The 13,744-nt window shown below is 39.3% G+C and overlaps 1 protein-coding gene across 2 annotated transcripts in view; it reads left to right on the top strand.

Annotated features, from left to right (window-relative positions):
* The window catches only part of CALCRL (calcitonin receptor like receptor), a 63,076-nt gene extending 51,605 nt beyond the window's left edge, over positions 1-11,471 (top strand). For both annotated transcript variants that reach the window (XM_064718597.1, XM_064718598.1), the window contains exons 11-13: positions 997-1,215; positions 1,572-1,613; positions 7,412-11,471. In XM_064718597.1, the coding sequence (XP_064574667.1) occupies positions 997-1,215; positions 1,572-1,613; positions 7,412-7,633 (483 nt within the window). In that variant the 3' untranslated portion in view covers positions 7,634-11,471. The remainder of the gene's footprint in view (positions 1-996; positions 1,216-1,571; positions 1,614-7,411) is intronic.
* Positions 11,472-13,744: the final 2,273 nt, after the last annotated feature.

Here is a 13,744-nt window from a genome sequence, read left to right as displayed (position 1 = left end):
CAGACAGTCGTGTGGAGGCAGAGAGGAGCAGAGCCTCTGTCCCTTCCATAGCAGCTCCCCAGAGCACCTCTGTCCTGTCTGTGCCTGGGACAAGGGCAGGGACTGGCTGAGCTCCCAGGGTCTCATCTGCCTGCAGCTCCCACCAGGGGCTGCGCAGGAGGTGAGGGTGGGCTGGGATCATCCCCAGGGCTGCTGGGGCTCTGGTTCCTCATCCCTGGAGGGTTTGTGTGTGTCCATACACATTCCGGTGTGTGTGTATCCATACACATACCTGTGTATCAGTTTTGTGCTTGCTTACAATGGCAGTTTGGGATTCTTTCCTGGTCAAACCTGGAAAAAAACCAGAGATAGACGATTTCTAACAAAAGAAAGCGTTAGTAACTATGGAAATAAATAAGTTCAGTAGTGCAAGGGAGTGACATAGAGCATCATCTCAGTGCTTGTCCCATGGGCAGCTCTGCTGAAAGAATAAAAGATCCAACCATTGACTACTGTTAGAGTGCCAAATCTACTGTTTGTCTAGAGGAATATACAGCTCCTTGTAGCAGCATTTTGGTGATTTTTTTATTATTATTCTGATTTTACCTTCTCTTTAAGTTTACCAAATTCATGTTTGAAAAATAAAAAGTAGGGCTTTGAAGAACCATATTTAAATGCAAGGAGGGAAAAGCATCTTCCTCTCTCTTGACCAGCTAGAAAAGAATCACTCCTTTACCCATGCACTGTTACTGGCATCAGAGAGAAAGGTGTGTGGGCTATTAGCACTGGCAGGTACTTTGCTTAGAGAGTTTGAGGAATGGGTGTGGATACTGGAAGTTAGTGCCACATCTCAGTTGCTTTAAGGTATTTTCAAAGATGTTTCTCTGATATCTCTTGTGTAATGCCAGGGTGATTATACAAGCAGTGTGTTTGTGTTGTCTGGTTTCCAGTCTCACAAGTCAGTGTGTGGGATTATTTTCCAGACCTCTTTCTCAGTGTCATTTCCTTTTCTGACAGGTGAACCTTTTCTTCTTGCTGAACATCGTTCGTGTTCTCATAACCAAGCTGAAAGACACCCACAAGGCCGAGTCCAACCTGTACATGAAGGCAGTGAGGGCCACCCTGATTCTTGTCCCCCTCCTTGGCATCGAGTTTGTGCTGTTCCCGTGGCGGCCCGAGGGCAGGATCGCCGAGGAGGTGTACGACTACGTCATGCACATCCTCATGCACTACCAGGTGGGGACAGCACGCAGCCCTGCCTCCCTCAGCTCAGAGCAGCTGGCACGGCAATCTAATAAAATAGATATGGTCATGTTTTTGCAGTTTTTAAAAGATTTCATCCAGTAGTCTTTGATTTCTCAGTACACTGGATTTTCATCGATTTGCCTTGCAGTTTTCAAAGGAAGGAAACGTCATGGCAGAAAGACGGCCCCATGTTTTTAGTGATCTGTTTTTAGAAATTGTTCTTCATGTTTAGATTTGTCCTGCATTTTCTCTGCTATCTATATCTGAATTTTATCAGAAACCTTTAATTACCTGAAATAGCCCATATGCATATGAATTAAAGCAGAATCTTTGGTTTTATTTTACAGGGTCTACTGGTGGCTACAATTTTCTGCTTCTTCAATGGCGAGGTAGAGTAACAACTTTTACTATATCTTTAATAATTTTTCTCTTTTATTTGCTTTTGTTTCAGCAAAAGCATATAAATTAAGGAGGTAGTAATTTCTTCTTTTTAAATTTTATGTCTAAATTTGTCTAAATTAAAAGAAGAAAACAAAGTATCAGGATGCCAAAAGCAGAGCTTGGAAAGGACTGTGGGATCATTCATGGCACCATTAGGTGTGTTAGGACTGATTCTTGGGTGCTGAGCTATACACATTTGTCTTGATTAAGAAATTGAAGAGAGTTGTCACTTTGCTATAAAGTCCAGATAAATTTCATAACACTGAAAAGCAGTTCAACACCCAGAAGGTTTTTTTGTCTGTGTTGGAAGCTGTACAAGATGTTATCCTGGAGAATCACTGCTTGGTCCCTCTGGAGCAGGAACAGGACCACACTGCACAGGTGTTGCTGGGCTGGGCTATGGCTGTACCCCATGGCAGGGGGCTGGAATTGGATGGTCACTAAGGTCTCTTCCAACCAAACTCCTTCTATGAGTCTGGGACTGTTTTATGAGGCTCCCTGGGAGAATTTTAGGCTGAGGTTGGGAAAAGTGTTTTTTAGCACAAGTGAAAAGCAGCATTCCAACAGTCAGACCTTAACAGCTTGGTGCACTTAGGGCAGGAATTTGTGTGGGTCACAAGTGTATGTTTAAGGCACCGCGATCAGCCAGTTCCAAGGACAGACCTCATTCTGACATTAGAGGATTGTGCCAGGTGTCAGCAATAGATGGTATTGATCCTGTTGAAGCTAACAAGCTTTGCTGTGATCTTGGCTAGCTCAAGATCCCTGGAGTGCACAGGGTGACTTTCATGTGGAAACTCGTGCCCCAGGCTGTAGAGAGTACACTTTCAGAGGCTTAGTGTCAGAGATCAAAGTAGTAGGAAGGCTAAAAAAATATATCTGAAATTGTTAATGTTGCTCTTGCTTGCAAAAAAAAAATCCCAGCAACCCCAAAACGAATGAACAGAACTACCCCCACCAAAAAACTAACTGGTAATTTGCCAGCACTTTTGGCAGAGGAACAATTACAATGCTATAGTTATTCCTACACATCTGTTTGCTCATTTGTTCTACATTTAGTGTGGTTACAGTGTAGGCTGTAAACAGAAAGTTGGGAGTAACCATATGTTTTCCTCAGACTGAATAGGGTTTTTTTATCTAAAATTGTGTCAGTGTGTTTCTATAGTGTTATTGGGGAGTAATTTTTACTCAAAGGTAAATATTTCACTAATGCTAGAATTGACTAGTGTAGATTGGCCTTCCTTCTCTTCCCAAGTCCAAAGCTGACAGAATTGCAATGAAAAACTACTATGGGTTTTGAAGGTTTATTTGTGTGTCTTTGTTGTGTGTCCCCCCACCCAAATGCATGAGTCTCACTGATTTTATTTTTTGCCAAGGAGCCAAAAAAAATGAAGAAAGGCTTTGTCTGGGGTAGGGGCCTTGATCTTATTTTACCATAGAGTTGATGTAGGTTCAAGTCTCTACTCATACATACTTCCAAACAAGAACATCATTAAGTGTTCTGGATTGGATCTGATCACTTGCCCTCACTCTGCATTGACATCTCACTCATTGACACTCTTTCCCTTCTACAGAGCAGAAAGCTCAGGATGCCTTCACAATGCCATAGGATAGCTCAGAATGCCTTCTAAAAACAGATATTTTGAAAAAAATCAAATTTTTGTGCTCCAGCAGAAAATTAAGGAGGAGGGGTGGAAAACCGTGAAATTTCTGCAGTTTTTATGAAAAAATATTATCCACTGCTCAGTTCTGTCTTCATCCTTGTGCCTCTTCCAAGGCTGTTTTTAATTTTAAATTATGATTGATTTTGGAATCTATTCCTGTAGCTGTTAATATTTCATTGTTACAAACTCATATTTTTTAGCATATCCTTTTCTGCTGTGTAAGAAAACCAAACCTGAGTTATGCCCTTAATTCACCATGGGCTCATCAGTGGTAGAAGATGAGCTCTTCCACAACTCCTGCTAATAAGTGAATCACTGCTTGAATATCTACTGGCAGAATAATATTTAAAGGAGGATGTAGGTATTTTAACATTTATTAATTTAGGAGTTCAATTTTTAGACCATAGACCTTGACTTAATTAAACATACATGTCTGTATTTGCTCTCTAGAGTGGAAATTTATCCTTTTTAAACCACTTTTGGGTTCAGTGCTTCAGTGACCACTATTTGCTTTTTAAAAATTATTTTCTGTACACCTTGCTCAAGAAAGGATTTAGTGCTTTATAAAAAACTGTATCAGTAAGGAAATGCTAAGGGGAAGAATGTAGGTAGGGAAAAATGCCCAGCACAGAAAAAATGTCTTTCCTTTGTCTCCTAAAAGGTTCCAGCCCCAGCAAGTGAGGCTGCAGGCTGGGGGTATTAGCAATTAAAAATGCTAAAAGCACTAGTTTCTTTCTAAATCTTAGCCTGTTACTGTACATTTTAGTGTGTACCAGATATCAGGAGCCAAATCCTGTTCAAGCAAGACACTTCTGGCTAAGAAGTGAAAGAAAGTGCTCTGCTAAGATAGAAGTTCAGTGAAGATGAATTAAGAAGTGTAAGAAAAATAGCTGGTATGTGCTGCTGACTGCAGCCAAGGAACATCTCCAGTTTGCTGAGCAGAGCAGCCAGGGATGGCCTGTCAAATCCAGTTTTTGCAGGCACTGCAGCTGCTGGCCACAGAGCTCCTCCAGCCAGGGTGGATGTGCGAGCCCTTCAGCTTGGATGCTCTGTGGCAGGGCTTCCCCAAGGACACTCACAGCCAGTCTGCTCACAGAGTGAGATGCTCTCAGCACATCAGGTTTGCCAGCTTCCGATGGCCTGGAGTGGCTTTTGGGCTCATACAGGCTGTGCTCAGAGCAGAAGCTTGTCCCAGATCTCTGATAAACCAGTAGGAAGATTCCTGTTGAAATTTTAATAGCAGGTGCTGTAATGACCTACATGATCTGTGTAAGCCTTGTGGAGTTTGTTTGCTTTTTTCCCTTCATTTCACTGCTCACACAGTCTCAGGTTTGCAAGGTTATACAATCTGTTGTACAATAGATGAGATAGATGAGGCTGTTTTGTGGTTTGTTTTGTTTTGGTTTTTTCCTCCTGGCTGGCTACTGAGCTGTTTAATTTGTCTGATATCCAACATCAAGCTACCAGTGTTATAGGGCTGACTGGAAGGAGTCCTTCCTGCAAACTCATCAAATCCAGCCATTATTAAGTTATAAGGTGAGAAAGAATGAAAGATTCTCCCAGCTGGGACCAGCGTCTCTGTTAATGACTGAGAAACACAATTATATTATCATAATATTTTTTCATTCAATGCTTTCCTTAGTATACTTTCTTGTAACAAATTTACCAAGTTCTGCCCCTCCTGAGCTGAATTTACAGCTCCATGTCACTGCTCAAAGCTGAGGAGAAAGTGGTGAAAGTTCTGTTCTCACTTTGTGGGCAGACACACATTGTTAAACAGAGCGTAATTGATTTTTTCGATCATTTTCTATAAATGATTGGGAGGTTAGAGAAGACTGAAAGCCACTCACAACAGATGAAAGGGTATAAAACCCTCCAAGAAGAGACACACAGCAGGACAGGGGTGCAGTCCTGATTCAGCAGTTATGGAGAGGCTTTGGGAAGAAGGCCAGGAATAGTGGCTCAGTCAGAAATGCATGGAGAGAGTGTGATGGGCACTGGGGAGGCAGGGAGGAAATGCTCTTTGCCCATGCAGGAAACCCTTTTATAGCTCTGTCCCTGGCATAGAGCAGCTGGACTGCTTTTCCCTGGCACTAGCCCCAAGACACTTGTCTTGCAGGGATGTTGGTGGCTCTCAGGAGCTATGGAATCCTTTAGGATTGGTTAACAAATGCTCTTAACAAGCAAAAATAAGATGGACAATTGTTACTGAAGGAACCAGGAGAAGTGTGGGAGAGGAGAGGAGTGGAGTGTGTAATTTGGCAAGCCTAGTTAATCTCCTAGCTCAGCCAAGAGACTTCTTTGACCTTGTTAAGCCATTTAGTTCCAGTTGCTGGCATTTTCCCCACCTCCAGCCTGTCTTGTCTAAAGTGAAAATTGCTCAATGTGTAATTTTTTGCATGTGTGTCTACGTTCAAACTCTGAGCTTATTAAAATAACTGACTGTGAAAGGAGAACAAATATCACATAGCTTAGTGATGAACACAGATTGATTGATTCCAAACTAAATTTCAAGCTTCCCTCTTGGAAAAGCTGGAATTTTGAATATGCTTGTTGTCTTGGCTTTATGATAGATTACAGGAGATGGATTCAAATTGTGCAAAGACTTAAGGTTCTGTATTTGCTCTATCTATGGTTCCATGCAATGCATATAATGATTAATCAAAAACTTCCTATGCTGAATCAAGAACTCACCCTTTAGGCTCTGAAGAAGTGCACAATTTTTATATGAAAATCAGTAAGTTCTGAAACTCAAAATTATTAAGATAATTGATTTCTCAGTGTTTGAAGATTTGTGTTTAGATGCTTAGAGTGGATTAGATAGTTTTTGTGAACAGTCTTCCTTCTTCTTTTAGGGCAAAGCACTTCCTTTGCCCTAAAATGCTAATCTATGTTAATTGGTTGATACTTCTTTCCTCACTCTAACATTTCCTTGTGAAGGATTTGAGAAATACGAAGTTCCTCTTTAAACAGAGGTTTCTGATACCAGACTGCAGGAAGTCTAAAAACTACATCCCTTTTCTTGTATTTATTTTTATTTTTCATTATTAAAGCCAGAGTAAAATTAGACAAAAGGAGCCATTGTTTGAGGGAAATGGAAAGCAAACATAAACCCTGAAGACATATGGAAAATCCTAAAAATATTTACTCATAATATAAACAATTAACTGGGGCAGTCACTGTTCACTGGTTAGCAGATAGGACTGCTTTCTGTACAAGGTTTGGATGAAAAGGAAATTAAATATTCATGACCTGTAGGCAGTTTTTGTTAAAGTAGAAAAATGTTTGGAAAAGCAACAACAGGAGCTATTACCATTGTTAGCATTCCCCACTTGGCATCTGCCCTGAAAGACTAATTCTGTGGGAATTTCATGAATGTGACACTTCATGGCTCCACTCTGCACAGGTGTTTAACCATATTGGAGGGGAGGAAGGCCATGACAAACATCACATCCTTTCAGTGCAGACATGTAAACCAGTGGGGCCTTCAGCTATTTTATCAGCTTTATTTTTAACTCTGCTAGAAATGTGGAGTTCAGGAATTTGTCCTTCTTGTCATTTGCTTAAGGTATGGCCAGAAATTGGAAAGACTGACTTGAGCTAAAGTCATGTAATGACTTGTGCTAAAATCATGTAATGATTACAATAAATTATGGTTTTTTGAGAGTAAATGGATTTACAAATGCTGAGGATGTAGCCTTTTGAAAATAAGGATGAACAGAAATTAGCTTTTTCACCTCTGTTTCTGATCTGTCCTACACTGGACGGCAGTTCACAGGGGAGGATGCAGAAAATTGCGTGGCTGCTGTTCCTCCTGTAACCTGTGCTTTTCCTGAGCAGCTAGTGCACTACAATTGTAAAGTGCCATTACTTCACACCAAATTTGCTGAAAAATGATGCTAAGTGGTGAACAATTCAGAATTCAGAACGTTTAGCCTCAAGGGCTAAATACCTGTAGGTAGGTATCCTTGCCCAGGATTTCTGAGCCGTGCTGCCCCATTTGCTGAGACACAGAATGAAGAGACAAAGACAAAGTCCCTGAGCTGTGGTTTACATGCATTTTGCCTTCTCTGGGGGCACAGGTGCAGGCAGTGCTGAGGAGGCACTGGAACCAGTACAAGATCCAGTTTGAGCACAGTTTCAGCCACTCGGACGCCATGCGCACGGCCTCCTACACTGTGTCCACCATCAGCGACGTGCAGGGCTACGGCTATGGCCACGACTGCGCCGGCGAGCACCTCAACGGCAAGGGCTACCACGACATGGACAGCGTGGCCCTCAAGACTGAGAAGCTCTATGGCTGAGGGGCTGCCCCATGCCTTGTGCCAATCCACAGCTGATCCAGTGACTTCATGGCCAGAAGATCTCAGCTACCTTGGGGTATGTTCTTCTCCTAAATCAACACGTTTCTCGTGTGTATGTGTGTGTGTGTATACACACGTGCATATATACTGCTGTTTGTGTTTGTGTATCTATACAGTATGGACATCTGTGCATATATATCTATGTATGTATGTGCATTTATACAAGGATACAAACTTTGCCTCTTCAGTTTCTACTGTGTAGACAAAGTTGGCAAATTTTTGTACAAAGGGAATCAATGAAGGATTTCTTATTTTCTTGGAAGTTTGTATAAGACTGTGCTGTGTTGAAGCCACTTCTTTTGCCTATAGAATATTAGAGTGTAAATACCGTACTCTGTTGTCTTAATTCAACCTAAAATAGAGCAAAGCAAAATGGTTTAAGTAGGTGCAATAACAAGTTTTCCAGGTTCTTTTTTGGTCCAGTACTCATTTGGCTGTCAAAAATCCTGACAGGTAGTCTGAGGTAACAGATTCAAAGATAGATACTGCTGTTTTGGTTAAAGAGATTGATGTTTTGCTTTGGTTTGGCCAGTTTGTTTTCTTCCCACTGTTTTACACCAAGCACAGAGACACCACTTCCAGTGTGAGCCTTCATGTACTTCTGTACTGCAATGTATTATCTTGCACCAAGATTTGAGCAATTTTATTGAAGCTATTTCAGGATATTCAGAAGTGTCTCCTTCTCCTGCATTGTATGGAAGTTTCTTCTGAATTTAACAAAGACAAGACTGATGAGGCCTCACTGCCAGAGCAAGGAGTAACCTGAGTCACTGTAAGTCCCTCCAGACACTCGTAGTGACTGCAGCTGGTGGAACTTCACTGTGTGCTTAAGGAATTTACTCAACTGGAGAAGATCATGAACAGAATTCCTTGTGGCATTGTTCTGATTTTTCTTTTATGTATTTCCCTGGCCATATGCCTGATAACTTATTCCTTCATTCTTGGGGCAAAGTTTTGGTTAATTTTGTGGCTGTTTCTGCTGCCTGAGGTGAGCGTGCAAGACTGAGCACAGTGCACATAACAAAGGTTATATACTACCTTTAAAGCCAGTATAAGACTCAGACCAACCAAGCAAACTAATGTTAGTTATTCTCATTATCTGGAAAATCCAGTATAAGTTTTGTATTACAAAGGTTCAAAAGTTTATGGATTGAGAATTTCAATTTTATTTTGGATTGGTTGAATCTGAAACTCTGTCTCAGTTAATTAGCTAAGAACAGTATATGTTGTTTCTTTGGTTCTGCTGGTGCATAAAGGTCTCACTGAAAACTAGGAGGTTGTCAGGAAGGTCTTGAGAAAATGTATCTTTATAGAAACTTATATTTTTCTTAAATCTTTATGCTTTAAAAGAATAGTAGTTTTGTTAAGTGAAATGACAAAAATGCTCAAGAATGAGGGCATGAAACGAGGTGAGTTCACTGAAAATTAAAAATGTAAGAAAAAATTTTATACATTTCATTTGCAGATAAGTCTACTTGAAAAACCAAAATCAGGCAGAAGAAAAAGTAGATGCTGGAACTGTAACAGACTGTTTTGCTAGTGAGCATATTTCTGATGCATGTAGTCCAGTCAAAAATTTGGAAGACAGTTCTTTCTGAGACCAGTTTGAAATAATTTTGCATACAAAATTATTGTATACAAGCCACCTTGACTTTGACATTTATACATTTTTGTCAGTAACTTTTCTCTATGCTTCAGTAGTGTCTAGGTAATTTTCAGTGTTTATTACTTTGTGACTTCATAAAGTGTTTAATGCTTTGTACTGACAAAGAAAACATTAGGAGGACATGGCAAGGTCCTACCACTTGCACCTTTTTTTAGGTTTTTTTTTACAGTCCTTTTGTGTGAAGATTGAACATAGGAAGTGTTTTATTAATGATATCGTTTCACAATATAGAATTTCAGCTAGGATGCACAAATGAAGGTTTCTACTTTACTGCAAGGCTGTCTGGTCAGTTGATGGGGATGATTTGAAGAATCTGTTGGATTGTGTAGAGTAGTGTGAGATACGGCAATCAGATGTCACAATCTCTTAAATGTTAAGAGTGACAGTAACAATGTCTGCTACAACATGACTACAACACGACTAGAGGTTATTTACAACTCTGCTTGCTGATCTTTGTAGTGTTACTTAACATTTGTGCCATGTTCTGAAAATGTCAGTGGTGCAGAGAATCCCTGCTCCAGTGTAGCAGCTTTACATTTGTGGGACCAGATCATCAGCTGGTATAAATCTGTCTTGAGTTCCCTTTGCACAATCTGAAGGTACCACTGAGACTCAAAGCCCAGACAGGTGTCTGTCCTTTTAAATGTGCTGTAAACCATTTATGGCACATTATTAGACAATTATTTCATGGTATCTGGTGGATTGTTGCTGTAATTAACTCATAGATGTTGGTTTAGAGTGTGATACAGTATTAGACTTTAATTAAGCTTCAATCTCAGAGAGACAGTTCAAATTTAACAGGCTACAGATTTTGTCATTTAATATATATTTCTATTAAAGAAATGTGTAATTATAATTTAGGAGGGAAAATTGATTTTATTTGGAAATTACCCTAATTCTAGGTGGACAATCACAGCTTCCTTCTAGGCATGCACCTCTCCATCTTCACTTTGGAAAAGAAACACAGCCAGCTGGATGTGCAAGAAAATCTTTCTGGCTGTGAAGGGTCACATGGATAGCAGAGCTGTATTTCCCCTCTCCTGCTGAGGCTAGATAATCTGTTTTCTCATTTACATTGCAAAATGCCAATTCCTTATTTTGTCTTCCTACCTCACCTTTTTTCAGTTTCTACATAGCTAAGAGAAGAGTCTGATTCTTAAAATGTTTTTCTGTCACTGTAAGTTAAAATCAGATTTTTATGCTGATTTCTCATGTCTCTCTCTACTTTACAGAATGTTGTAGTCCATAGCTGTCTTCTCTGGGATGGAAGTAAAATCTCTTTTGGTGGGGCTGTGAGATTCCTTTGAACATGCAGATTATTACTTGTTTATTACTTGTTATTTGCTGTTTCTTTTTTTTTTTTTTTTTTACGGAGGATTTATTGTATCAATCTACAGGGGCTACAGCAATAGTTGTCTTACATTTTTTATCTGTAACACCAGCATGTTATGATTCAATGAGAGAAATGTCTATTTTTAATGCTACTGTCTTCAATTAATAAATGGCTGCATTGCAGGGTCCCTCAGTTGGTTTTTTAATGTTGGCATTTATGTTATTCAGTTTTTCATGGTGGTGATCTACAAGAGTATTTGGCTGTAGAAATGCTGCAACATGTACTCCTTTTGATGTCAAGAAACATTTGGGCTGGCAACCAGGCAACATTCATTTATTGTACTATGTAAATAAGATTAATAGAAGCTATGGCATTGTATTTATTGCTTACACTAAGAAGAAAATGGAAAAAATGTGAAGTTATTTTTTTGGTTGTTTCATTTTCACCTTGTTCATATGAATCATGCATTTTAATTGCTGAGAAAAGTATTGTTTCTGATCAATAAAATATTACTCAATTTATTCATCTCTCTTGTGCTGTAATATAACAAAGCTGATCTAAATTGGCTTTCACAGATGTCTTAACTCTGTGCTGGTTAAATATTAACCCAGGGAGAAAGTAATTACATGGAGTTACTAACAATAATTCTGGTTTTAGGTGTTTTTCAATGCTTATATTTAATACTAGAGTGCTGAATTTCTGGAGGAAGTTTGTACAGATAATATAAGATGACTGGACATAAAATTATTTACCTGAAAGTTTAATATCCCTATTTCTTGTCTTCTGAATCCACCTTTTAATAAAAAGTTGTTAATACTTACTTACCTTAAGCCAAAATGTCTGTTTCATCAGGAACTAACAGCAGAGACTAAATTGGGTGTATCTGTCTTCTTCATCCCCTCAGCTGAGGAGAAGGTAGATAAGCAAACCTGAGCTCAAATAAAAACCCCAAGGAGTATTTAACAACACATGGGGATCTTAAATACTGGGTGTTAATACTGCTGTCTGCCTGTTATCCCTATTTAAAGTGTGCCAATACCCATCCAAAAAATGCACAATATCCTGCCTCTCTTCACGACTTGTAAACAGCAACCTGTAACTGCAGGTAGGTTTTTTTGATCTCCAGTTCCTGGGAGGAAATGTCAGGCAGTGGAAATTGATACAGACTCTAAGTTATGTCTGTTCCCTCAGTTCTTTACCAGTATTTCCCCTTGCTGATTCTCTGTAGGTACAGAGTTAAAACTGGTCCATTTAACAATTATTGTGTACTGTTGTGCAATTAACTGTAGAGAAGAAGTAAATCCAAGTCCCCAAATCCAAAAGCTGCTCCTTACAGCATTTTATTGTAACTCACATGGCAGTAGAAACATAAATGTAGGAACATAAGTGACAGTTACAGTAGCATATTCCAATGCAGTATATGCAGGTTCCCAATAGCAATTAAAAAGCAAAATGAAACCCAGCATCCTAACCCCCTCAGGCTAAAATGTGATCCTTACACTTTCTATCTAATTTTTAAACACTAAGTGTCCTTATACACAAGTAGCCTCACAATAATTGAAACAAGCTTACCAGTATTCCATCAATATTGGCACAGAATCCAGTTCCACTCTCTGCAAGATACAAAGATTACTGCCTTTGAAAATATTCCAGTTACTCCAGTAGTGTACCTTGCACATCCTTGTCGTGGCAGTCACCATTAAAGTCACAGTTCTAAACCAAAGTTTTAGCTTTTGAAAATTATCTGACTCTGAACATCCATGTGCCAAGAAAATACGAAATTCATTTTGGACTAGAAATCCAGTCCAAAGTGAGTCTGACTGCAAGTGCAGCAGTGACAGACCCCTGTTTATAATTACAATTATCTATCAATCACCCTACAGCTGGAGCTCTTTAACATCTTTTAAACCATACTCCCTAAATTAACAACTCAAATTTATCCACATGGAGTTCACGCTTCATTTGAGGCAAATATAAGATTCTTTTTAAATTAAACTCAGTTTTATCATTGTCCCCTAAATATTAAATACATTTTCAGCCCCTACTTGTAATGACTACTTCAAAGTTTTCTTACCCCTCAACAAGATTCACCACTCTAAATAAAAACTCTTACAAAGAGAAAAAATCATATGATTATTGCTAATTCCTTTGAAGCTTAACTACAAATACAAAAAAAATTAAAGCCAGTTTTCTGAAAAGTGCTTGCACACTATTGTTAATTCCTGATTTAAGATGAATGTTCTTTCCTGGAAATTCAGATTTCGCAATCAGTATCAAGATGAAAAATTGCCACAAGGGAAAAAGTGCCCAGAGGTGCTGGTGCTGTCTGGTGAATCCAAGTTTTATTGGTGGATTCAGGCAATCTAAACTGAGTTCTCCCTGTGAAGGAGCCAGGAGCAAACCTTTCTATGCAGAGAACTGGTTTGGAGCCAGTGGGCCCCTGGCCAGTGCTTGGGGCAGAGTCCAGCAGGGAATCCCAGAGCTGTACAGCAAACACATAATCATAAGCCAAGCACAAATTATCAAAGGAGAAAACAGGCTTGAACACAAATATTCATGCATTTGCTTGGTTCCTTACCTTGATATTTGCAAATGAAAGGTGACAAACATTGGCCTGTAGCAGAGAAACTCCTCCCAAAGGTTCTCCATTGGACAGGGATCACTGTAAAATGGTGGTGTCTGACACAGTGAAGTCCACAGACAGCTGTTCCATTTTGTCACAGCCCACTGTATCTCCAGTATCTTTGCATATAAATATTTAAGAAAATACTGAATTAGTAGGGAAAAATATTTAGATGCTACACAAAAATAAATTGCAGTAAACAGTAATAGCTATCACAGAGTTAACACAATAAACATGATGATGATAAAAAAACATTGCTAGATATGAGGGAATTAGAGCAAAGGGGACAAAAGGCAAACTGTTCTGTGCCTATTTTTTTAAATGTGGTATAAAAAGTTTTCAAAGCAGAGCATTGCTACTTTTCAAACCACATATTTATAGACTTAGAGAAATTATAATGACTTTGTCCCTTACACTCCCCTGGATGTA

This window comes from Zonotrichia leucophrys, chromosome 7 (genome assembly GCF_028769735.1).
Source record: "Zonotrichia leucophrys gambelii isolate GWCS_2022_RI chromosome 7, RI_Zleu_2.0, whole genome shotgun sequence".
Taxonomy (NCBI): Eukaryota; Metazoa; Chordata; class Aves; order Passeriformes; family Passerellidae; genus Zonotrichia; species Zonotrichia leucophrys.
This window is presented reverse-complemented; position numbering and strand designations above follow the sequence as displayed.